Source organism: Cervus elaphus, chromosome 1, assembly GCF_910594005.1.
Source record: "Cervus elaphus chromosome 1, mCerEla1.1, whole genome shotgun sequence".
Lineage (NCBI taxonomy): Eukaryota > Metazoa > Chordata > Mammalia > Artiodactyla > Cervidae > Cervus > Cervus elaphus.
This window is the reverse complement of record NC_057815.1, coordinates 22125661-22153508: the sequence shown is the minus strand read 5'-3', so window position 1 is coordinate 22153508 and position 27848 is coordinate 22125661. Positions and strand designations below refer to the sequence as shown.

At 35.6% G+C, this 27848-nt stretch overlaps 1 protein-coding gene across 8 annotated transcripts in view; it reads left to right on the top strand.

Moving 5' to 3' along the window:
• The window catches only part of CEP126 (centrosomal protein 126), a 105501-nt gene that overhangs the window by 4402 nt on the left and 73251 nt on the right, over positions 1-27848 (top strand). For all 8 annotated transcript variants that reach the window (XR_006339820.1, XR_006339825.1, XM_043895664.1 and 5 more), the window contains exon 2: positions 2570-2689. Coding sequence is in view for 6 of the 8 variants with exons in the window: in XM_043895664.1 (XP_043751599.1) it covers positions 2570-2689 (120 nt within the window). In the remaining 2 variants the exon portion in view is untranslated. The remainder of the gene's footprint in view (positions 1-2569; positions 2690-27848) is intronic.

The window sequence follows — 27848 nt, the reverse complement described above, 5'->3', positions numbered from 1 at the left end:
CCAGATTATAGGATGCCTTATATTTTAATGTCATCATGAAAGTAACAGGGAGATTTTGGAGAACAGCAAAGAATGAGAGACGTAGTGAGATTTGTGTTTAGCTGGTTTTGTGGACGTTCGAATGGAGGATGACAAGTTTAGGAGTAATATAATGAGTTAGAAGACTACTGGAGTGGTCTGGGCAAGGGATTTAGAGCATCAGAGTCAAGGCTGTAGAAGAAGGTACAGAGAAAAAAAAGAATGAGGATAGCTCTAATAGTTTGACAAGAGTATTGGTTATATGATTCATAGTTACTAGTGGTGGTACAATATTTGAAACAACCTCAATGAGCTACAATTAGAAAAAGACTATATTGGGAGAGGATGAGGTGGGATATATTAGGCTATGCTTTTAAGTTACAATCATTATGTATTACTTAGCCAGTACTACAACCTATAATTTTCTTGATTTGGTTGTTGGTTGTTTTTTTTAATAAGTATATAGCCTTTCTTTGAACAAGTATTTAACTATGGCTCTCATAGAAGTATCTTACCTTTACAGTACAGCTTGTATGAAAAATAAAAGTTTAACCAGCCATGTAATATTTTTTAAATTTGAATACCATACTTTGAAGAGATGCAAAGGCAAAGCATTTTTTATAACTCAGCAGGCAATATTTTATATATATATATTAGCCATATATATATGTAGAGAAAGATTTAATTAAATCTAACAATACATAGTTGTCAGAACATTATTACAAATGTTACATTTGTGATTTTCTTTATGTTATTGTGGTGAGAGCACAAGCATGTTAAAACATTGAACACAATTGTTTCCACCTGCATCGTACTCCTTCATATTTCTCACCTGAACTGAAGCAACTTTTCCCTTTCCTCCCACGCAACAGTGTTGATCTTGGGTACCCTGAAAGGAAGTTGCACTTTCCCCCACTGAGATGTTGTGACTTAGCAGTTAGCCATCTTGTTGAAGTCTGACTCCTTCTAATAAATTACTCTTTTAGAAGAAGCAGCTAAATCTTTAGCTTTTTCCATGCTAACAAAGAACCATATTCCTTCCTTTTTTTTTGTTTCAATTTTATAAATCCTTCAAAAGAAACATTAAGTAAAAATATCATGTATGCAAGTACATGTATTTGTTTATGGTGAGGTACAAAATTTTGTAATAATTATAGCCAATGGCATAAAAATAGATAGCAGCATAATTGAAGTGCCCATTAGCAAAGTTTCAAATGACTAAAACATTCAAATAAATGTGATTGTTTTGAAATATATAGTATTGGATAGTTGTTTTTTTTTTTACTATGTTGATGTTGAAACACTGTAGGATCCTAAAATTAAGACATTTTGAATTAACAAATTATCTACTGCTTAACTTATTATTTAATATATTGTTTTACCACTAATATTTATATCTTATAAAAATTTTGATTAAATAGACCTCTTAAAGAGAATTTCAAATCTTTATTTGGGGGGAGGAGTGATTTAAACATAGTTTATTCTAAAAAGACAACCAGGCATGTCCACAATATATAACTTCAATACAATCCTATATACATCTACATCTAATGATGAGGTACTGGAAATGGTAATTCAGTGACCACTTCTTCAAACTTCAGAATCATCAAAAACAGAAAAATATTATGATAAACTTGATAAAGGCATTCAGTAATGCCAGTTGAAATGTAGCTGAATAAATGCAGACATCAGTTAACCACAGAAATTCAACTTATTTAAAGAAATAAATTCCAAATGAATGGATGATTTAGATAACTAAAATACTCTTTATCTGGCAAACTTCTTGTAAACATTGCTATGTATGGTTTTCCTGATGATTTGTTGTATAACCTATGAGTAAATCACCAAATTTTCCCAGTTATATTGCTAACTGATGTTTAATATTTTAGTATGACTTTCATAATGTAAATTAAAGTATTGACTGAAACATTTAACTCATCTACTTTGTATTAGTGAAATATAACCTTCTTTCATTTTTCTGCATACATTCCTAAGATGTGCATGTGTGTTAAGTCACTTCAGTTGTGTCTGACTCTGTGCAACGCTATGGACTGCTACCTGCCAGGCTCTGTCGATGGGATTCTCCAGACAAGAATGTTGGAGTGGGTTGCCATTTCCCTCTCCAGAAGATCTTCCTGACCCAGGGTTTAAACCCAGGTCTCTTACATCTACCTGTATTAGCAGGCAGATTCTTTACCACCAGCACCATATGGAAAGCCCAACATTCCTAAGATAGCAGCTTGTTAATAAGTACCCAAATGTCTGTATAATGAAAGAAAAGATAGACATTCTCCTTATCTGGGCTCATGCTGTATAAAATTAATTAATTTTTCCTCAAAGAAAATGAGATGTATCTTCAGTTCTATTATCAAGTCAAGTAAAAATAAAACATCAGCCAGTCATACACTGACACTAATGTGTGCACATACTAATTATTCCACAAAAAATCATTACATCATTAGTATGAGGCTGTAATTATATTTATCAGTTAGCACTGACATTCATCCACTAAAGACGTAAACCACTGTCCTTAACTTTATGCTGTCATTAGAGATATGAAAATTCATTTTGAGAAAAATTTAGAAGAAGAGCGCCAAATATTACTGCAGCAACAAAAAATATGTCGAAATCGAGCACGTAAATATTTTGTGGAGTCAAACCGGAGAAAAAAGTAAGTTAATTGTATTTTATTCAAAAGCATAGAAACTCAGTCTTTATAAATTAATAATTACTTTGTAGCATTTTATGAACTTCGGTCATGACAGTGATTTCTCTATAAAATTGATCAAGATTTTTGTGGCTTTTAAATTGTATTGTTTTTCTGCCACAGCACAGAATGATGTATCATCTAGTTTACTAAATGTGACTGAGGCAGTCTTTTCTTGTCATAGAACTTATTAGTGTCATATCTACTTCTTAAAATGACTATAAAATATATTCTTCATTTTTTGTATCATTTTAATGATAAAAGGTGACCAATTAGCATTTACTCTCTAATAGAATATATTTTATTTTAATTATTATTCACTTATATATAATTTTTATATATGTACTTCCCTCATTCATCCAATCAGAAAAATAGGGGAAATATGAATAATGGTGGAAATATTGTAAAAAGAATTTTATAAATGATTGCCACTTTAAAAAAAGAGCTTTCTAGTATAAACTGGAAACCTAATAAAGTAAAAACGCAAATGCAAACGATCCTATCCCTGCTTGACATTTCTCAAAATTCATTTGAATTACTGGGTTGTTTTTTTTATGCGGAGTGGTTATGCCATTTTTATTGTTGTTTCTTTCTACATTGTTTATATTTCTACAATAGCTGAATAGCAGAAAATCCCTAGAGTTTATTAACTACATCATTGGGCATATGTTGCAAATCCCATTTGGGGAATACAAAATTGTTTACCTGTAATTTTTTTCTGGCACTATTTCTCTTTAGAGTAACTGTACTGCCTGGTGTAGTTGATAGTATTTAATGAAGCTTCATTTTGTTTCTGTTTTTATTTGTGTATTTCTGTTTTTCTCCTACCTTTCAGCTCCTGAAGCTTATAAAAGGCACTGATAGGTGTTCAATAAAGATGAATAATCTTATGTTGAAAGTGTCATTGGCTTTGGAGTCAGAGATCCAGGTTAAAATCCTAACTCCCATCAGTTAGACCAAGTTAATTTAAGCTCTTTGAACTTTAGTTTCTCATTTATGATTGGAATTAATACTATATGTTTCAAGGAATTGTTATGTAGAGCGAAAAAGTTCAGTAATAGAAATAGTTGAGAACACATATATAAAATATTTATTTGTCATGTAGTGCTTCAACATTAAAGCTTATTTTATTGATTAGCAAATTAATATCTGTCAATTGTACGTTTTTTAATAGCCTTATTGTATGAAATGGCAGGCTTTATATGTGGAGTTTGATTCATAAAGTTCCAACCTATCTTATCTCATCAAATACCATATGAATTCTGATGTAGAAAATATAGAAGAAAATTTGGGGTTTAAAATTCTAAGAGGCAGTACATTTTCCAATATAATTTCATTATGTTTTCCTTTTCTGTTGCCCTACAGAGGGGTAAAGAAAACCTGTTTTTATGTAAAGCCACATAAAAGTGTTTTTTAAAAGCACTAATCATTTATTTCTATATTCGCCTTTTATAAAGGGAACGAAATTCTAGATACACTTGTGAACTTCAGAATATATCTATCATTGTGACTTTTTTGGCCTTGCCATTATCTATCCATTTATGCTTTACATCATCTGAGTTTATGCTGTCTATTCATATTATGGTCATAGAGTTTAGAAAAACTCTTTTTCCTACTGGTAGAGATAGTCTAACATTTAGGTTTTTTCCTACAAAATGAGATAAATTTGTACTTTGACATTATCATTACTATTTCCCCAGTATTACTCAAAAGATCTTCATAGCACCAAGTGCTCTTTTTTACTTATATTAATTGCCTAAAATCACACACATTTTGTTTTCTTGTTACCATTTTTTGCATTTCTGTTGCAAGTATTTTTCTTGTATGTGTTTATCGCATTCTTAAGTTTTCCATTCTGTCACTCAGTATTCACACAGTGAAGTCCCCTTTGTTTCTCTCCAAGACCTTCCTCCACCAGTAGTTACTGCTGCAGTAGATATACCCATAGACCTAATCACAATAGGCATCCTAAGACTTCCCTTAATTGCTCTTAGCAATTAGAGCCACAGTTTCTTGTCTCCCATAGCATCCCTTTTTTTGTTTTGTTTTATAATAGTTTGTGGGAACACAACCTCAGATAACTTTCTAGTTAGGCTGCTTTGTGGACCAAGTAATCTTAATATATACACATACTTAAAGAATATTAACTTATTTCCTACATTGTTTTTAATTTTCAACTTAGAACTATCTTTTTATAAATTAGTGAAGAGGCATTCATTCATTAACAAAATAGCTAATTGAGTACCAATTATTAAATACTATATTAGGAGAAAAAATAATTTTGGTTAATCTGTTTCATCATTAGAAGTATCAATAATCAGATCCAATGTGGCTTCATGAGGAAACTAAATAGAAATAAATTTTAAGAGATAAAGAACTCGAAAGAAACATTCAAATAGTTTTAAAACAATATAATGTAAGCATATAAGCTTAAAAGTTCAGATGGTCAGACAAAACTCCTATGTAACTGTATAACCAACTGGCATAATAAGAAAGAAAAGGATTGAATGGGGAAAACTGCCCAAATAAAGCAAAAAGGAAACACTAGCAAGTGGTGAGGGTCAGGCACTTTGGAAGAATCTCTAAAACCTGTATTAAGAAGATTCCTTAAATATCCCATAGGCAGAAAAAAATATTACCTAGAGAATCACAGAATAAATTATTTGGTGAACATGAAGTTTGAGGTAGCTACATTATCTATTTGTGAGAATGGTGGAGTGTGGAGTTCCCCATGAAGCAGGAAAACTGTACCTTAGAATAAATAAGGACTTCTACTTTAAGCAATTTAAGTCATATTAATCAAACCTACATATATAGATGTATGGAATAAGCTAAAAAATATAAACAGATCCAAATAAATCCAGTTATCAGTAGATTTAGATATCCCTGGTTATATTATCCATGCATGCATGCTCAGAGGCTTCAGTTGTGTCCGACTCTTTGGTACCCTATGAACTGTAGCCCCCAGGCTCCTCTGTCCATGGGATTCTCCAGGCAAGAGTACTGGAGTGGGTTGCCATGCCCTCCTCCAGGGCATCTTCCCAACCCAGGGATCAGACCCACGTCTCCTGCATTGCAGGCGGGTTCTTTACCACTGAGCCACCAGTGAAGCCCATATTATCCATAATATATTCATAATATAGTAAAGAGAAATGAAAGGAATTCAGGATATTTAGAAGTTATTTTCAGCTATTTAAAATGTTATAAAGGGTAACATTTATTCATTCCACTAACATTTGAAAGTGTAGTGAAAGTGTTAGTCTCTCAGTCTTAGTCATGTCCTACTCTTTGCAACCCCATGCACCATAGCCCACCAGGCTCCTCGGTGCATGGAATTCTCCAGGCAAGAATACTGGAGTGGGTTGCCATTTCCTTCTCCAGGGCATCTTCCCAACCCAGAGATCAAATGTGGGTCTCCCACAGTGAAGGCAGAGTCTTTACCATCTGAGCCACCTTTCATATACCAAAGGATAAAAAATAAAATGCATAATTCTTGCTCTCTCTTTACTAATAATGAAGTAGTAAAAAAAAAAAAAAAAGGATGGTAGTGCTATACAGTAAATACTATAATTGAGTCACCAACAAGGTGCTGTGGAAGTACATCTCACACAGAACATGACAAGGAATTCCCGGAAGGGTAAATTCTTATTAGATAACCAGGAGTTAGCTCACTTGAAGGGCAAAGGAGAACAGTATGTGAAAAAACTTAAATGTTATGAAATAAAAGACATAAAAAAGTTTTATGCGATTTAGGCACTGGAAAATGTGGGAGGGTATCAGGAGAGGAAGCTATAGAGCTGACAGGAGACATTACTAAAATAACTTTTGTGCCAGTCTAAAGAAATTAAACTCTATCCTGAGATGCTGTTGAAAGAGTAAAAGAGAGATGGATGATCATGTTCATATTTTATCTCATTATAACAAAGGGTAGAGAATGAATTGAAAGCATAGGCTGGAGGCAAAGAAGAGGGGTAGAAAGCTGTTATGGGGATCTAAGCAAGAGAAGGTATGAAGGCAGAGTCGGGATTGAGTCGTAGGGTCAGTAGGAGTCAAGGGTCAGTTATGGGTGGTGCATGAAGAGCATTGTCAGAAGTGGAATGCTCATCAATTATGCAAACCTTATTTTGACATTTTTAATACAAATCTAAATTACAATGCCTATTTCTGTCATCTTTTATACAGATTATGATAAATGTGTTTGATCTTTTCTTCATGCCTTAGAATCATTATTATGGGCATCAAATATTTTACTCTGTTATGTTACTGTGTTGCCCTTGAGCTATTAAGTTTTATTTAGTTTACAGTACTAGCCTCTACTGGTTAGCTTGGTGAATTCTTCTGTTAAAAGATTTTTTCCCTTACTGCGTAGCTGTAATTTCTTTTTTAAAGTTTAACTTTGTTGTTGTTATTGTTTAGTCGCTAAGTCATTTCTGACTCTTTGCGACCCCATAGACTGTAGCCCACCAGGCTCCTCTATCCTTGGGATTTCCCAGGCAAGAATACTGGAGTCGGTTGCCAGTCCCTTCTCCAGGGGATCTTCTGCACCCAGGGATCAAACCCAGGTCTCCTGCATTGTCAGGCAGATTCTTTACCACTGAGCCTCCATTTTGAGGTAATTGTAGATTCACTTGCAATTGTAAAAAAATAATACAGAGAGATCCCATGCATGCATGCTGACTTGCTTCAATCATTTCTAACTCTCTATGACCCTTTGGGCTGTAGCCTGCCAGGCTCTTCTTGTCCATAGGATTCTCCAGGCAAGAATACTGGAGTGGGTTGCCATGCCCTCCTCCAGGGGATCTTCCCAACCCAGAGATGAACCTGCGTCTCCTGCAGCTTCTGCCTTGCAGGTGTATTCTTTACAGGTGAGCCACTGGGGAAGCCCAAGATCACATAATACTCTCTATTCAGTTTCCCCCAGTGGTAACATCTAGAAAAACTGTAGTACAATCTCACAGCCAGGATAATGACATTTATGTAGTCAAGACCAGAACATTTCTGTTATTTCACATTGCCCTTTTATATGCACACCCTCTTCCCTCCCACACCTATCCCCTGGAAATCACTAATCTGTTCTCATTTCTATAATTTTTTTTCATTTCTAGAGTATTATATAAATACTATCATATATATGTATAGTGTATATATTATATATATGATGATTTATGTATGATTCAGGATTGCGTTTTTTCACTCAACCCATTTCTCTGGGATTCATCCAGGTTGCTGGATGAATAGTTTATTCCTTTTTGTTGCTGAGTATTATTATAGTATTACCATTCACCTATTAAGGATATCTGGGTAGTTCCCAGTTTGGAGTTAACTAGAATAAAGCTGCTATAAATATTCATGTATAGGTTTTTGTGTAAGCATTGAGGGCAGGAGGAGAAGGGGATGACAGAGGATGAGATGGTTGGGTGGCATCACCGAATCAATGGACATGAGTTTGAGTAAACTCCAGGAGTTGGTGATGGACAGGGAGGCCTAACGTGCTTCAGTCTATGGGATCACAAAGAGTCAGACACAACTGAGCAGCTGAACTGAACGTTTTTATTTCTCTGAAATAAATGAGTACAATTGCTGGATAATATGGTGGTTTAGTCTTTTAAAAAACTGCTAAATTGGCCTTCAGAGTGACTATCCACCAGCAGTGTAAGAGTGATCCGGTTTTCCACATCCTCATTAGCATTGATGTTGTAACTATTTTGTATTTTAGCCATTCTTAAAGGTATAGTATGGAGAAGGAAATGGCAACCCACTCCAATATTCTTTCCTGGGAAATCCCATGGACAGAAGGAGCCTAGTGGGCTACAGTTCCATTGGGTTGCAAATAATTGGGCACAACTTAGCAACTAAACAGCAACAACAACAAAGGTGTAGTAGTATGTTGGTGTGGTTTTAATTGATATTTCCTTAATGCCTATTGCATTATATTGCAGAATATCTTTTAATGTGCTTATTTGCCATCTGCCTATCTACGAAATTTCTCATAATGTCTTTTATCTATTTTCAATTTTTTGAAGTATAGTTAATTTACAATGTTAGTTTCAGGTGCACAGCCAAGTGACTCAGTTATACATATATACACATTCTTAGATCCTTTTCCATTATAGGTTATTACAAGATATCAAGTACAGTTCCCTGTAATACACAGTAGGTCCTTGTTGTTCGTTTTTTATCTAGTCTATATGTTGTAATGAGTATATGTTAATCCCAAACCCCTAATTTATCTTCCTGCCCCTCCCACTATCCCCTTTTATAACCATAAATTTGTTTTCTATGTCTGAGTCTATTTCTGTTTTGTAAATATGTTAATTTGTATCATTTTTTAGAGTCCACATATAAGTGGCATCATATATTTGTCTTTCTCTAACTTCATTTGATATGGTAATCTCTAGGTCCATAAGCAAATGGTCTTATTTCTTTCTTTTTATGGCTGAGTAATATTCCACTGTATATGTATACTACTACTTTATCCATTCATCTGTTAGTGGACATTTTGGTTGCTTCTGTCAGGTTGGTTTATTTCTCTCCCTCAGTTTTTGTCTCATCCATAACAAAGATTTGGAATGACAGACTAATTACAGCTAAAGCAGGCAGGATATCTTGACTGTTGTCTAATCATAGCAAGGATTCAAAACAGCAGACTAGTTACAAATCAACTACAGCTCAAGCAGACAGAACTTTTATTAAACCAGACAGTGGATCGTACACTCCGGAGACGTGGGAGCAGCTGTGGCCACGGCCCTTTGGCTTCCATCTGTATACTTCCCATCTCCTCTCTTGGTTCTGCCCTATGTACCCACCATCAATCAGGAAAGGGAATGCAGATGGTGTATGCTCAAGGTCAATCAGGGAAGGGGGCTTGTCTGGACACATGCAAAAATGGCGTTTTTACATATTCATCTAGGTAGGAGTGGCTGGGAGCTTTGATTAATAGTTGCAAGTTACCTAACAGGCTCTATTGATCCCGCTTTCCCATATTTCAGTCTGTTATAATCATATATATGTATAGAATATTTATGAACCTTTAATGGGCTCCTGGCTGCCTCAGTATACTTGAGGACACTGCTGTGTACAAGAGAGCCTGTGCCAGAGCTGGAGAAGCCCTGTGGTGAGTCTGTATCCACTATGTGCCTAAGGCACGTGCGCCCTAGAATTGGAAAAGTCTCTGTGGCGATTTTTGTAGCATATCTGTGAGCGCTCCTGGGAGTGTCTGAGGTGGGGTTTAGAGATCAGCTTGCATCCCTTTCCACCAAGCCACCCCTCACTGCTCATGCCTAACTTCCTACCTAACAGTTCCATGTCTTGACTATTGTCAGTAGTGCTGCTGTGAACACTGGGGTGCATGTATGTTTTCAAAGTAGAGTTTTCTCTAGCTGTATGCCCAGGAGTGGGGTTACAGAATCATATGGTGACTATTTTTAGCTTTTTAAGGAACCTCCATGCTGTTCTCCACAGTGGGTGCACCAATTTAAATTTCCATCAACAATTTAGGAGAGTTCCTTTTTCTCCAGACCCTCTCCAGCATTTATTATTTGTAGGCTTTTTAATAATGGCCATTCTGACTGGTATGAGATGATACCTAACTGTAGTTTTGATTTTCTAATAATTAGTGATATTGAGCATCTTTTCATGTGTCCATTGGCCATCTGTATGTTTTCTTTGGAGGAATGTCTCTTTAAGTCTTCTGTCCATTCCTTTGGGTTGTTTGTTTTTCTGATATTGAAGCTATGTGAGCTGTTTTTATATTTTAGAAACTAATTCCTTGCCAGTAGCATCATTTGCAAATATTTTATCCCAGACTGTGGATTGTCTTTTCATTTTGTTTATGTGCAAAAGCTGTGCAAAAGCTTTTAAGTTTAATTAGGTCCTATTTGTTTATTTTTGTTTTTATTTCCATTACTTCAAGAGATGGCTCTAAAAATATTGCTATGATTTGTGTCAGAGTGTTCTGCCTACATTTTCCTGTAGGAATTTTACAGTATCTAGTCCTACATTTAGATATTTAATCTGTTTTGAGATTATTTTTATATGGTGTTAGAGAATATTCTAATTTCATTGTTTTACAGGTAGCCGTCTACTTTTCCCAGAACCACTTCTTAAAAAGACTGTCTTTTCTCCACGTATAATCTTGCCACCTTTGTCCAGTTCAGTTGCTCAGTTGTGTCCGACTCTTTGCGACCCCTTGGACTGCAGCTTGCCAGGCCTCCCTGTCCATCACCAACTCCCAGAGTTTATTCAAACTCATGTCCATTGAGTCAGTGATGTCATCCAGTCATCTCATCTTCTGTTGTCCCCTTCTCATTCCTTCCTTCAATCTTTCCCAGCATCAGGGTCTTTTCCTTTGTCTTAGATTGGCTTTTCATCCATTTTCTAATTAGATTATTTGCTTTTTTACTGTAGAGTTTTGAGAGCCCTTTATATATTCTAGGAACATATCATATGTCAAATGTGTGGTTTGCAAATATTTTATTCTGCACTGGAGTTTATATTTTCACCTTCTTAATAGAGTCTTTCCTAGAACAAGTTTCTCATTTTTATGAAGTCCAGTTTATCACTTTTTCTTTTTATAGATTGAGTTTTTGGTGTCCAGTCCAAGAAGCCTTTGCTTAGTTCTAGATCCTGAATATTTTCTCCTAAAAGTTTATAGACTTACAAACTGTAAAAAGTTTGTATTTTTACAGTCTAGGTGTGTAATCTATTTTAAGTTAATTTTTTTATAGTGTGTGAGACATAGGTCATGGTTTTTTGGTTTTGTTTTGTTTAACCTATGGATATCCAATTAGTCCAGCATTCTTTGTTCAATAACTATCTTTCCTCCATGAATTTTTTGCACCCTTGTCATAAATCATTTGTGCATATTTATGTGGGTCTATTTCTGGGTTCTCTATTTTTTAACATATGTCTATCCTTCCACCAAGGCTATTACACTGTTTTGATTACTGTGGCTGTAAGTCCTCAAATCACTTTCTTCCATTTTACTCTTCTTTTTCAAAATTCTTTTATTCTAATTATTTTGCCTTTACATATAAAATTAAAATAATCTAGTTTGTATCTGTAAAAAATGTCACTAGGATTCTTACAGGAATTGCTTTATACTTGTTTATCTAAAGGGTGTGGAAAGAATTGACATACTTTCTATGTTGAGTCTCCTAATAAATCCACTGAGTATTTTTCTTTCAATAGTATTTTTTAGTTCTAAAATTTCCATTTGGTTTTTCTTTATATCTTCTGAAGTTTAGTTTTTGAGACTTTCTGTGTTTTCATTTGCAAACCTGTCAACTTGGTGTTGACCTATGGACTATCTTTTTTCATTTAGTTTGTGATCTTCCTGGTTCTTAGAATGACAAGTGATTTTTCTACTGGAAATCAGACATTTTCACATCTTGTTATGAGACTCTGAAACTTACTTAAACCTTCAGCCTCTGCTGGCTTTCTCTGGCACTGTGCCAGCAGAGGAAGGGAGTGGGAGGGGGAGACACTGCTTCATCGCTGACAGTTGGAGGTGGAAATCTAGGTTTACCCCTCTGTTGACACGGTTGGGAAAGAGACTTCTTATCACTTCTGGGCAGTTGGAGTTACAGCTCCTCAGGTGGTTCCCATTGGCACCACATTGGGAGTGGCCTCATTCCTGTTAGTGCAAGTTGGTGAAAGTTTTGTCTTTCCACAGGCCTCCTGAACAGAATCCAACCAGGGGAAGTAGAGGGTAGCTCATCACTGCCAGGCAGGTGATAGTGCCTCTAGAGAGGTGATAGACTCTCCACTTAGTTACTGCTAATGCTGGGCCTGGGGAGGGCATCATTACCACTACATGGGGTGAAAGCCTAGCACTCTACTGAGCTGCTCTGACAGCATTCAACAGCGTTCTGGCTACATTCTGGCCAGGATGGAAACGAAATCTAGGCTCCCTACTCAGTCTTGGCTTAGATGGGAAAAGGACCACAGGTCTTTTTTTGGTGATGTTTGGATGGAGTAGTAAGATTATTGTCAAAAGTTTTCTGTCTTGCTACACTGGCCTTTTCCTCCTCATGGAGCTAGAGATAGCAGACTCTTTTTTTTTTTTTTTTTTTTGGTGGTGGTGGTGAAGTGAGAGATGGTGCTTTTTTGTCCTGTTGACATTTCTGTGTTGCCTATTTCGCCCACTCCAGGTATGGGATATATGAAGCCAAAAGAAAACTCAGAGAGCTTACGACCATGTTTTCCCTTGGATCCTGAGGTCCCTAGCCAGTGTGCCTCCTTTTCTCCATCTTTTAGACTCTTCTAATTTTTTTTTTAAATGTAATATCCAAGATTCTTATTTGTACTTAGTGAAAGACATAGCAGAAAGTCTGTTTACCTCCTCTTCTCAGAAGCAAAATTTCTTTTTGTTGTTAGTATTTCTTCTTCTGGACTTCCCTGTTGGCTCAGTGGTAAAGAATATCTCTGCTAATAGAGAGCCGCAGAAGTGGGTTCAATCCCTGGATTGGGAAGATCCCCTGGAGGAGGAAATGGCAACCCACCCCAATATTCTTGCCTGGAGAATCCTATGGTCAGAGGATCCTGACGGGCTACATTCATGGGGTCAAAAAGAGTCGGACACTGAGCGCGTACATACACACATGTATTTCTCCCTCTAGACGCCTGTCCACCTTTTTTCTTTTATTTCTAATGCAGTATTACCTAAGTAAACAAAAGATTTTGTCAGAACTGAATCTAATAAGAATTTATGTGAATAAGGACTTGAGACTCATGATTGAAATTTATGTGCTTTAGTTGATATTGATATGTTTATTTTAGCTGATACCTCAGCCTTTACAGAAATGAGGTGCTATTATATTTTCCCTTTGTAGTATGTACATTACTAATTCTATGTGTTAAGTCAGAATATGAATCTTTGTTGTTTGGGTATTTTCCCCTCCAATAAGGGTAATTTTTCATTTTTTATTGTTTTCTTTTCCAGTCAAATGACAGACAATAAGTTGGAAATATGATATTCAACATAGGTTTGGGGCATTCCAAATAAGTTTCAGTCTTTTCAAGTACAAGATGTGTCTCTTTGCCATGCAGTGAAAATTGACAGTATATTCTTGAGCTGTTTTATTTCTTATAGGATATTGGCATTATTGTTTCTTTAAAATGTTATGCTTTATTCTTGAAAACTATTTTTCCAATTCCATTAATTTAAAATATAATATTTTATTCTATTTTTAAATATCTTTAATTATCTCAAAATATAGTTGAGTTTTAAACTTATATATGATCATATCTCTAGAAAGTTATATCTACCTAAATCTGAATTATGGTTCCAAATAGAAAAAAAAATCCATCACAGAAGGCCAGCTCTGCAGTTCTGCCTGTGCTGTTGTGATCGAAGTTACTCCTATTCACTATTGTTTGGGTTCTGTTGTTAAAGAAAGTAATTGTCATGGTGGTTACTTATATACTTCTTAAGGAAGTATATAAAGAAAAAAATTATACTCCATAATTGTAGATTCCCAGGAAACCAAACAAACAGTTTAGCAAATAGTCATAGTTTTATGAAGTATATCGCTTTGAGCCAAGGTGGTCTACATCTTTCATAGTCTACATCAAAGTGGTCTACATCTTTCAGAATTGTACGTTTTAAATAACTCTTCAAAAGTTGCTAAGGCACATTATTCATAGTACCCAATTTAAAAGTCTATTAACAGATGAATGGATAAAGAAAAAGTGGAATATAAATACCATGGATCCATGTCTTGGCTATTGTAAACAGCAATGAATATTGGGGTGCATGTATCCTTTCAGACCATGTTCTTTTCTGTATATATGCCCAGAAATGGGATTGTGGGGTCACATGGTAACTCTATTTTTAGTTTTTTAAGGAATTTGTTCTCCATAGTAATTATACCAACTTACATTCCAACCCCAAGTGTAGAAGGATTCCCGTCTCTCCACACCCTCTCCAGCATTTATTGTTTGTGGGTTTTTTGGTTCTTTTTTTGATGATAGTCTTTCTGACTGGTGGTATCTCATTGCAGTATAGATTTGTATTTCTCTGATTATTAGTGATGTTGAGCATCTTTTCACATGCCTTTTGGCCATCTGTATGTCTTTGGAGGAATGTCTGTTTAGGTCTTCTGCCCATTTTTTTGACTGGATTGTTTGTTTTGATGATGTTAAACCTCATGAGCTATATGTAGATTTTGGAGACTAATCCCTTGCCTGTCACATCACTTGCAAATATTTTCTCCTAATCTCTGGGTTGCCTTTTCACTTTCTTTATTGTTTCCTTTGCTGAACAGAAACCTTTGAATTTAAGTAGGTCCCACTTGTTTATTTTTGTTTTTACTTGTAGTATTCTGGGTGAGAGATTGAAAAAGATATTGCTGAGATTTATGTCAAAGAGTTGCAGCACTGTTTACAATAGCCAAGACATGGAAGCAACCTCAATGTTCACCAACAGAAGAATGGATAAAGAAGACGTGATGTGGAATATTACTCAGCGATTAAAAAGGATGAAATGGTGCCATTTGCCGCAACATGGATAGACCTAGAGATTGTCATACTGAGTGAAGTCAAACAGAGAAGGAGACATATATGAAATCCCTTATATGCATGATCTAAAAAGAAAAGATAAAAATGAACTTATTTAAAAAACAAATGGAATCATCAGTTCAGTTCAATCACTCAGTTGTGTCCAACTCTTTCTGACGCCTTGGACTACTGAACGCCAGGCCTCCCTGTCCATCACCAGCTCCTGGAGTTTACTCAAACTCATGTCCATTGAGTCGGTGATCCCATCCAACCATCTCATCCTCTGTCATACCCTTCCTCCTGCCCCCAATCCCTCCCAGCATCAGGGTCTTTTCTAACGGGTCAGCTCTTCGCATCAGGTGACCAAAGTATTGGAGTTTCAACTTCAACATCAGTCCTTCCAATGAATATCCAGGACTGATCTCCTTTAAGATGGGCTGATTGTATCTTAGGCAGTCCAAGGGACTCTCAAGAGTCTTCTCCAACACCACAGTTCAAAAGCATCAATTCTTCAGCACTCAGCTTTCTTTATAGTCCAACTCTCACATCCATACATGACTACTGGAAAAAACCATAGCTTTGACTAGACGGACCTTTGTTGGCAAAGGAATGTTTCTACTTTTTAATATGCTATCTAGCTTGGTCATAACTTTTATTCCAGGGAGCAAGCATCTTTTAATTCATGGCTGCCATCACCATCTGCAGTGATTTTGGAGCCCAAGAAAATAAAGTCTGTCATTGTTTCCACTGTTTCCCCATCTATTTGCCATGAAGTGATGGGCCCAGATGCCATGATCTTAGTTTTCTGAATGTTGAGCTTTAAACCAACTTTTTCACTCTGCTCTTTCACTTTCATCAAGAGGCTTTTTAGTTCTTCTTCACTTTCTGCCATAAGGGTGGTGTCTGCATATCTGAGGTTATTGATATTTTTGCTGGCAATCTTGATTCCAGCTTGTGCTTCATCCAGCCCAGCGTTTCTCATGGTGTACTCTGCATAGAAGTTAAATAAGCAGGGTGACAATATACAGCCTTAAAGTACTCCTTTCCCAATTTGGAACCAGTCTGTTCTTCCATGTCCAGTTCTAACTGTTGCTTCTTGACCTGCATACAGATTTCTCAGGAGGCAGTTCATGTGGTCTGGTATTCCCATCTCTTTCAGAATTGTCCACAGTTTGTTGTGATCCACACAGTCAAAGGCTTTGCCATAGTCAATAAAACCAAAGTAGATGTTTTTCTTGAGCTCTCTTGCTTTTTCAATGATCCAGCAGATGTTGGCAATTTGATTTCTTGTTCCTGTGCCTTTTCTAAATCCAGCTTAAACATCTGGAAGTTTACAGTTCACATACTGTTGAAGCCTGGCTTGGAAAATTTTGAGCATTACTTTACTAGTGTGTGAGATGAGTGCAATTGTGCAGTAGTTTGAGCATTCTTTGGCATTGCCTTTCTTTGGGATTGGAATGAAAACTGACCTTTTCCAGTCCTGTGGTCACTGCTGACTTTTCCATATTTGCTGGCATATTGAGTGCAGCACTTTCACAGCGTCATCTTTTAGGATTTGAAATAGCTCAACTGGAATTACATCATTTCCACTTACTTTGTTCATAGTGATGCTTTCTAAGGCCCACTTGACTTTGCATTACAGGATGTCTGGAGTAATCACCATCGTGATTATCTGGGTCATGAAGATCTTTTCTGTATAGTTCTTCTGTGTGTTCTTGCCACCTCTTCTTAATATCTTCTGCTTCTGTTAGTCCATACCATTTCTGTCCTTAATTGTGCCCATCTTTGCATGAAATGTTCCCTTGGTGTCTGTGATTTTCTTGAAGAGATTTCTATAGTTTTTCCCATTCTATTGTTTTCTTCTATTTCTTTGTATAGATCACTGAGGAAGGCTTTCTTATCTCTCCTTGCTATTCTTTGGAACTCTGCATCAAATGGGTATATCTTTATAGACTTAGAGAATAAACTTATGGTTGCCAGGGGGAAGGATGGGAGGAAGGAATAGTTAGGGAGTTTGGCATCGACATGTACACACCACTATATTTAAAATGGATAACCAACAAGGTCCTACTGTATAGCACAAAGAACTCTGCTCAATGTCATGTGGCAGACTGGATGGAAGGGGAATTTGAGGGAGAATGAATACATGTTTATGTATGGCTGAATCCTGTTGCTGTCCACCTGAAAATATCACAACATTGTTAACCAGCTATTCTCAAATACAAAACAAAAAATTTTTAAGTAAAAAATAAGTAAATAATTCAACACCATGGATTGCTACTCAACCTTAAAAAAAGAAGGAAATCCTATCATTTGTGACAACATGAATGAACCTAGCGGACGTTATACTAAGTGAAATAAGCTAGATACAGAAAGACAAATATTGCATGATCTTTCACTTACACTTATATGTAGACTCTAACAACAAAATTGAACTCATGGTAACAAAGTGGAATTATGGTTTCCAGAGGCTGGTGGGGAGGATGTGGGATAAAAGGAGAGAGATTGATCAAAGAGTACAAACTTTCAGTTATAAGGTGAATAAGTTTGTAAACCAAATGTACAGACTGGTGACTGTAGTTAATAATAATGTATTATAAAAAATAATAATGTATTATATGCCAGAAATTTGCTAAGAGAATAGAGCCCAAGTTGTCACACAAAGTAATCAGAGGTGATGGGTGTGTTAATTAGTTTGATTGTTGTAATCAGTTCACAGTGTGTACATATATATCAAAACATCATGTTGTAAACCTTTAATACATACGATTTTTATTTATCAAAAAAATTTATTTTTACATTGCCAAAGAAGACCATGTTTCTTCTGTGAAAAAGTGTAATTCCATGGTAAATGGGAGGCAGCAACATACCCTTCCAATGCTGAATTCTGCAATGTCAGAGAAGCTCTCTGTCTCTCATTTTTATCCCCAGATCCTTTTATTCCCACAGTCCTTACCACAGTGCCTGACATATATTAACATGAAAGAAAATCAGTAACTACTCATTAAGTGACTAGGAAAGAACTACGTTAATCATCACTTTTTTAATAAGCAAAGTTTTTTAGTAAGACTTTATTTTATTGAGCCTGTTACTGAGTTTGGGAGTGGAAACGTCTGCTTTTTGATCACATTCCACCCCTTTGTTTAATTTGATTCGGTCTATCACAGTCCATATTTCCTATGATACAAGAAAGTGCTGTGTGAAATTATTTTTTACTATCTTTATGCATTTTGTCCCAGAGAACAGGGCCACTATGGAACATTATAAAATTATAGTGATAGTAGTTTGCTATCAAAATGACTTTCTGATTATAGCATGGAAAATAATCACTTCCTAGCTTTGGAAATCCATCATTCCTCATTGCCAAATTGCTGAAGTGGTGTTATTTTCTCAATATTTTCTCAATCTGAAAACTGCTAATTTTTTTCTTTTACTCAGCTCAGAACCTTTGCATGCTATTTTTTCAGCCTAAAGCATCTCCTTCCCCCTCATTCTTTTCATGACTGGCCTCCTTATTCTGAAAATTGTATCTTAAGTGTCATGTCTCCAAAGAAATGTTCGCTGTCTACTTTATTTAAAAGGAGTTCCCTTGGTTCCCTATCATGGACTAAAGTTTCTTTACTTCAGAGCACTATGACAATTAGGAACTCTTTGTTTACTTGAATAGATTGCCTCAGTAGATTATAAATAACTACATAGACCATATCTGTTTTACTTATCCCCAGCAGATAAATTATTAAGTTAAAATAATAAATAACTGCTTTTAAATGTGCACTGATCTATTGATGTTAACATGTGGTCAGACATTTGTTCAACAATTATTTATTGAGCATCCACCAAGTGCAAGGCTTTGGTATTCCAGAAATACCAAAATTCCAGGAATTCTAGGAATTAAGTTTTCAGTCCCTGTACTCAAAGAACTGAATATGATGGGGAAGAGACAGTTCTATGCCATTAATTCTTTGATACAACAATGAATATTCCAAGCAGGATGCTGTGTGCTGACCCAACTGTCCTTCTTAAGATACTGAGAGTCTAACAAGTAATACAGAAAACTGAAGAGATTATTACAGGTTAGTGGACAAATACTATAAGAAAATCAAGCTTAGTGTTCTTTGGGAAGCCAGTTTTGTTACACGTGATGTCAGAGACAGAAATGCTTTAGAAAAAGAGAGAAAAATTACCCCAAAAAGGCTGTTACATAGTATATTGTATAATATTTAAAAACCAGCTAAAACCAGACTGCCTAGTTTAGACTACCAGTTCTTTCACTTAGTGATTAATGTGACCTTAGAAAAAAGTACTTAACCTTTCAAAGACTGAGTTTTTTCATCTGTAAAATACTTAACTCAGGGAACTGTTGTGAGATAAAACAAGATAATACACATAAAATACCTGTCATATACAATGCCTGACCATAGTAACACCTGGAATAAATGATTATTATGTCATTTTCACAGGTTGCCTTATGTGTAGTAATGAACTTTTCTTTCCCAGCAGTCTTCACCCAAACTTCCTCTTTAAATCAGTCCCTAGAATCCAGATTGTATCCCCTGTCCAGAATACAAAGGTCAGCTATATAAACTCTTACCCAGGTGCAGAGTGCCTTTCAGAACACAGTAAATGTGGAAAACGTTCATCCCCTCCAAAGCAAAATGAAGGCTTAAAACAGGTGAAGATGTGATTGTATTAGAAACTATTCCTAGAACCTCAAATTTAGATTAGTATGGATAAAAGTAAATTTTTAGGTGTGTAACAAGTTCTCTGCTTAACAGCTTCTGTTTTTCTCTATGATGAAGTATGTGAGAGGAAAATAGAAGGTGATATTGTAGAAAGGTAAAAGAAACTAGTAGATATTTGATAGGTATAAAGGATGGAGTATGAGGAATCATTGTTGCCCCTCATTATCACTCCTAACCTGTCTGTTTTCTTTAAAATCCTCCAGCTCTTTTGAAGCACATCCAGTCAAACTGTGTTGCTTGCCACTCTGATTGTGGTTATCTATAGATCCTCTATGTCATCCCTTGAAAGTTTTAGCACCTGGCTCTTTTTGTCTCCCTACCACTCTTCTAGTGATTGTTCTTTGTAATTTCAATATTTGCCTAAACCATCCATCCAACCTGATGGCCTGTTATTTTCTTGAACTTCACCCTCTCATTGACCTCAGCTGTTACCAATTGCTTCTCTACCTCCTAAACCTAAATTTCAAGCATTTCAATCTCTATACCTCCTATCTTTCCTTATCACTTCCTCCTAGTACTCTGAATTCAGCAATTCTAAGACCCTACCCCAGTCCACTTGTCTTATCACCGTTTTTCTGTTCATTGTGTACTCAGTCATGTCTGACTCTTTGCAACCCCATGGACAGTAGCCCACAGGCTTCTCTATCCATGGAATTTGCCACGCAAGAATACTGGAGTGGGTTTCCAGGTTCTTCTCCAGGGGATCTTCCCTACCCAGGGATTGAACCCACGTCTTTGCGTCTCCTGCATGCATGCGTGTTAAGTTGCTTCAGCCATGTCCAACTCTGTGACCCCGTGGACTGTAGCCCTCCAGGCTCTTATGTCCATGGCAAGAACACTGGAATGGGTTGCCTTGCCCTCCTCTAGGGGATCTTCCTGACCCAGGGATGAAACCATGTCTCTCCTGTTTCCTGAATTGGCAGGCAGGTTCTTTACCACTAACACTACCTGGGAAGCAGTTTCTTTACCACTGAGCCACTTGAGAAGCCCCTGTTCATTCCATCCCTTGTATCCTCGCTTTTATTCAAACTGAATAAAGTGATCTATCATTATCATTCCCTTGCATATACTAATACCTCCAAATCCCTTGTTGTTAATTTCTACCCTTATAACAACCACTGTTCTGATTTCTATAATCAGAATTCATTTTGCCTGTTATTGTACTTTTGTTTCTGGCTTCTTTTTCTTAATGTTGAAAGTCATCCTCATCATTATATATATATATACATATATGTATATATACATGTATCAGTAGGTCATTCTTTTTTATTGTTGAGTGGCATTGCATTGTAAGAATATATCATACTTTGTTTATCCATTTTCCCATTGATGGACATGAAGTTGTTCTAATTTAGGACTATTAATAATGGTACTGACTGTGATAATTCAAGCTGAAGTGGTAAAACATGCAAGAATTGATAAGAAATTGTTTTTGTGGGTGTGTGTTTCATTTCTCCCAAGTAAATACCTAAAAGTAGAATTGCTGGGTCTTAGGCTATATGTGTGTTTATCGGTGTATGAAGCTGTCAAACAGTTTTCCAAAAGGGCTAATCATTTTACATACCCACTACCGATGTACATGAGCCCCAGTAGCTTTTTAACCTTCCGATTCAACCTTTTCACATTTAGCCGTATAATAGACTTTAAATGGTTTTATTTTGCAATTCCCTGATTAGTCATTCCTGTATAGTTTTTGTGAAGTCCCTGTTCTAATACTTTGTTCATTTTTTAATTGGATTTTCATCTTCTTGTCATTGTAAGATTTTTTTATGTATTCTGGAGGATACAGTTTCTTTGTCAGAGATATGTATTGTAAGTATTTTCTTCCAATTGGTGGCTTGCCTTTTCATTTACTTAATGAAATCTTTCTAAAAGCAGTTTTAAGTTTTAATAAAGAACAGTTTATCAGTTTTTTGTTCTATGGATAGTTCTTTTTGTGTCCTCTGTAAGACATTTTTGTCTACTCCAGGGTTATGAGCATAGCCTTCTTGGTTTTTTCTAAAACATTTATAGTTTTAGCTTTTTAGTTTAGGTTTATCATTCATCTCAGTTTGTGTGTAGTATGATATAAAGGTTGAGGTGGTTTTTTCCTTTAAGTGTATCTAGTTGCTCTGGCACCATTTGTTGGAATTGTTTTCTTTTTTAGTTTAGTGGCCCTGGCCTCTTTTTTCAAAAATCAATGAATCGTGTATGGGAAGGTCTGCTTCTGTGTTGCATATTCTATTCTACTGGTCTATATATTCCATACCAATACCACACTGCCTTGATTATTGTAGCATTATAGGAGGAGAATTTTTCATATTTTATTTTTCTTCTATAGCAGTTTTGCTAACATTTCTTTTAAGAAGTTAGTCCATTTAATCTAAGTTGTTCAATTTACTAGCATAAAATTGTTCATAATGCTTTCCTATTTTTTAAATGCCTGGGGTATTTGTAGTGATCTTTCATTCATGATATTGATCATTTTTGTTTGCTTTTTTTTTCTTCATCACTTTTGATAGGAGTTTATCAATTTTATTTAGATTTTCAGAAGCAATATTAGTCTATGTGGTCTCTATTTTTTGTTTAGTATTTCATTGGTTTCTTTTCTGATTTTTGTTTATTCCTTTCTTTAGAATAAATTTGTTCTACTTCTAACTTCTTAAAATAGAAATTAAATTATTGATTTTAAAACATTCTGTTTTTCTAATATAGGCTTTTAAGGCTATTTCCCTCTTAACAATCTTATAACTACATTTAACAGGTTTGATATGCTATATTTGCATTTTCAGGTAGTTTAAAAAGTTTTCTTTTGATTTCTTCTTTGACCTGTGGCTTATCTAGGAATATATTGCTATGGTGGTTTTTTAATTTCCAGTTATTTGGAGCTTTCTTAGATATCATAATTGATTTCTAATTTTTTGGTCAGAGAATGTGTTCTGTAGGATTTAAATTTTATGAGATTCATTGGTATATATGTTATGGCCCTACCTAAGATTTCTTATGGTGTACTTCAAAGAATGTATATGTTGTATCTAAAACAGTTGGTTATAAACAGTTCTATAAATAACAAGGTCAAAGTAGTTGATAGTGTCCTTCAAATCTTCTATATTCTTACTGGAATTATTTATTTGGTTGTTCTATCAGTTATTAATAGTGGGATGTTACAATATGCAACTATGATTGTGGATTTATCAGTTCCTCTCTTTAGTTCTGTTTGTGTGATGTATCTTGATGATCTGTTATTTAAGTGCATACATATTTATGATTGTTATGTTTTTCTGATAAACTGACCCTTCTCTCATTATGAAATGTTGTTTTTCATCTCTTGTAATACTCCTGTCTTAAGGCCTACTTCATCTGGTATTAATATATTATATATATATATATTTTTTTTTCCATGCTTTTTCATCCTTTGGCTTTCATCCTATCTGTATTTGCAGTGGTCCTCTTGGATTTTGCTTTATAACCAATCTAGCAAGTGTTTCAGTTATAAACTGTGAATAACTATGAAAGGTTTGAGATTTTTAATCAGCTTGCAAGCTATTGATTGAGCTAACACAATTTCACATATGTTGTGGTGGGCTAAAAGAAAAACATAACCCCCCTAATTCGAAGATAGACTTTCCATAGGAAAAGCAATAGCCAAAGAATATCTTGGGTCAATTCCCAACCTCCAGGCCTCAAAGGGCAATGCAGTGAAGGCCACAGCAGTTACATATGCGGTAGGATTCATTACAGAGTAGGAAGCACAGAATTGGGCAAGTCTAATGCCCATCCTCCCCTCCAGAGAGAGAAACATCTTATCTTTACTCTGGAATGTAAACAAGTAGAGATCTCTATCTTTACTACCCCAGATTGTCTCCAGGAAGAAAGACCTTTCTAAGCTTTACTATCCTGGAATGTCTCCTTATACAAACATTTTTAACTAGGCTGTAAATGCCTTCAAAGAGGACCTGAACTGTGTAGAAACATGAAATATTCATAGAGAATTATCTCCCAAAACCAAGACTCTGCTTTTTAAATGGAGTGTTTAGTTCATTTACAATTAATAATTATTGAAATGGTTTAATTTTGGTCTATAATTTAACTTTGTTTTCTATTAATTCTTTATTTTTTCTATTGTTTTTGTTTTCCTCCGTCCTGTCTTCCTTTGACTTAGAAAAAAAAAAAAAGTTTCTTTTTTTCAGTTTTCCTTTTTTCAGTGGCTCTTGGAATTGCAATATTTATTTGTAACTGTTTATAGTCAATATTAGATCATTTCACATAAAATATAAGGATCTCAACATTTTAATTATGTTTACCCACCTCCCTGGCATCGTTTGTGCTATTTTTGTCATTTCTTTTATACCTATACATATTATAAACCCACAATACAATATTGTATTTTTTTAATTAAACCTCCAGTTGTCTTTTTAACAGTTAAGGAAGAGAGAATTAATATACCCTTTTCCATTTACCTACATATTTATTGTTTTCAGTGTTCTTCATTCCTTTGCGTAGATCCATGTTTCCATCTGGTGTAATTTCCCTTTAGCCTGAAGAGCTTCCTTTGGCATTTCTTGTAGTACAGGACATCTGGCAATACTCTCAGCTTTTGTTTATCTGAAGATAACTTTATTTTACTTTCAGTTTTAAAAGATAGTTGCAGTGAATCCACAGTTCTGAGTTAACAGCTATTTTCTTTAGCACTATAAAAAGGCCACTCTCTTGTCTTCTGACCTCCATGTTTCTCATGGAGAAGTTAGCTGTCATTCTCATGAAACGTTAGCTGTCATTCCTATTTTATTCCTGTATATGTAGTATATGTTTTTTCCTGTAACTACTTTTAATATTTTATGTTTGGTTTTCATTAGCTTGACTTAAATTACCTAGGTCTGTGGTTTGATATATATCTTTATAGGAGTTCACTGAGCTGCTCTTATCTGTAATTTAATGTTTTTCACCAAATTTGGAAAATTTCAGGCCATAGTTTTTCAGACATTTTCTATCTTATTCTCTTTCCCTTCTATTTCTGGGACTCCAGTTATACATATATTGTACTACAGACACAGAATAATGACCACTTACCATTTGGTGACCCACAGGTAACTAAAGCTGTTACTCATTCTTTTGCCCTCTCATCTGTGCTGTTGTTCAGACTAGATGATTTCTAATTAGTCCTCAAGTTTACTGACTCTTGTGCTATCAGTAATCTGCTACTAAGCCTACTAGGGGAAATTTTCCTTCCAGATATTGTACTTTTCAGCCCCCAAATTTCCACTTACTTCTTTTTTAAAATAACTTTTATTTCTCTCCTCAGTACATTTTTATTTCCCTTTAAGTATTCAAGCTATAAAAAGTTCTCATACATTTGCTAGTCTGTATCTACTAATACAAGGGCTTCCTTGGTGACTCAGTAGTAAAGAACCCTCTTGCCAATGCAGGAGACATAGGTTTAATCCTTGGGTCAGGAAGATCCCCAGAGAAGGAAATAGCAACCCACTCTAGTATTCTTGCTTTGGAAATCCCATGGACAGAGGAGCCTGGGTGGAAGTCAGACATGACTTAGTGACTAAACAATAACAATCTACTAATATAAAGCCAGTGTAAACATCGATTATATTTTCACTCTCTTACAAGAGTAATAATGGATCAGTTCAGTTCAGTCACTCAGTCGTATCTGATTCTTTGTGACCCTGTGGACTGCAGCACGCCAGGCTTCCCTGTTCATCACCAACTCCCAGAGCTTGCTCAAACTCATGTCCATCAAGTTGGTGATGCCATCCAACCATCTTATCCTCTGTCATCCTTTTCTCCTCCTGCCTTCAATCTTCCTCAGCATCAGGGTCTTTTCTAATGAGTCAGTTCTTCGTATCAGGTGGCCAAAGTATTGGGGTTTCAGCTTCAGCATCAGTCCTTCCAAGGAATATTCAGGACTGATTTCCTTTCGGAAGGATAGGTTTGATCTTCTTGCAGTCCAAGGGCCTCTGAAGAGTCTTCTCCAACACCAAAGTTCATAGCATCAATTCTTTAGCACTCAGCTTTCTTTATGGTCCAACTCTCACATCCATACTTGACTACTAGAAAAATCATAGCTTTGACTAGACAGACCTTTGTTGGTAAAGTAATGTCTCTGCTTTTTAATATGCTATCTAGGTTGGTCATAGCTTTTCTTCCAAGAAGCAAGTGTCTTTTAATTTCGTGGCTGCAGTCACCATCTGCAGTGATTTTGAAGCCCAAGAAAATAGTCTGTCACTGTTTCCATTGTTTCCCCATTTATTTGCCATGAAATAATATATAACAAATTTGCAATTATTATTCCTTGCTTACTAGAATCTTTTCAGAATCTTTTGTCTTTTCAGTAACAGTAAAGTGGTTATAATTTTTCCTGTTTTAAGCTTCTAAACAACAAATAACTTGTTTCCCTGTTTTTGTGTCTACTATGCCAAGTAAATGTTTAGTGTCTTACCTGATGACTCAGATATAAGCTATTAATGAACCAATTTACATATTTGAATTATAGAAAAAAAAATTTTTTTTATTTGACAAATTCCCTTAAGCATCTGGACAGCCATGGATTTCTCAAGCCACCTCTCAGATATATAGTTTTGTCTAGAGTAAGCTTCACATTGGCCAGATTAAAGGACAGAGAGTGCATTCACCCACCCTAATTTTTGTGACAATCAAAACTCCTTCACAAATTTGTAAGCACCCAAGGAAGGGGAAATATCCCAGTGTTGAGAACCACTGTATTAGAATAATTAAAGGAAACTCTGTTTTAAAACAAAATTTTTATAAAATTAAATGACAACTATGTGTTTCCTTATGGATTAAGGGAAAATTATTTAAGAAGTTGTATTAATCCTTCTATAGGCCTTCTTAGTTTCTAACCTAGCTTCCTTCTTTTTAAGTCTTCACTGTGAAAGCTCTTCCTTCTTCAGAAAACCAAACCGCCTACCAGAAAAGTTTATTAAAATAGGTGCTAGTCTGATATGTCCATTGAGCACTTAAGATGTAACTAGTCCAAATTTAAATATAAAGCAACACTTAGTACAAAAAAGGATATAAAATATTTCAATAATTTTTACATTGATACATGTTGAAATGAAAATATTTGAGACATACTAAGTTAAATAAATACTGAAATTCTCCTGGTTTTCAATGTGGCTACTAGAAAATGTAAAATTATATATACAACTTACATTTTATTTCTCATGGACAGTGCTGATAAATTATATCTCAGTATGGAGACGCTTAAGTGTTCATCTGGTTGCGCAGTTGCACAAAGGATCTTATAGCTACACTTGCTTTGTACATTACATAAGGTTGAGAAAACATCCTTCATATCAAAGACCTGAGGGGATTCTTATTTTTTTATTGTGATAAAATATGTATAACATAGAATTTACTAGTTTAACCACTTTTAAGTGTATAGTGTAAGTGAAAGTCGCTCAGTCATTTCTGACTCTTTGCGACCCCACAGACTATACAGTCCATGGAATGCTCCAGGCCAGAATCCTGGAGTGGGTAGCCTTTCCCTTCTCCAGGGGATCTTCCCAGCCCAGGTCTCCTGCACTGAAGGTGGATTCTTTACCAGTTGAGCCACAAGGGAAGACCTTTAAGTGTGTAATTGTGACATTAGGTACATTCATAGTGTTGTGTAACCGCCACCATCATCCATCTCCAGACCTTTTTCACCTTCTCAACTGAAACTTTGTGCCTATTAAATACTAACTTCTCATACCCTCACTCCCTCCAGCCCCTGGCCACCAGTACTGCACTTTCTGTCTCTATGAATTTGACTACTCTAGGTACCTCAAATGTATGCATCTCTAGGTACCTAATATGTATGTATGCATGGTAAGTCGTTTCAGTCGTGTCCGACTCTGCAACCCCATGGACTGTAGCCCACTAGGCTCCTC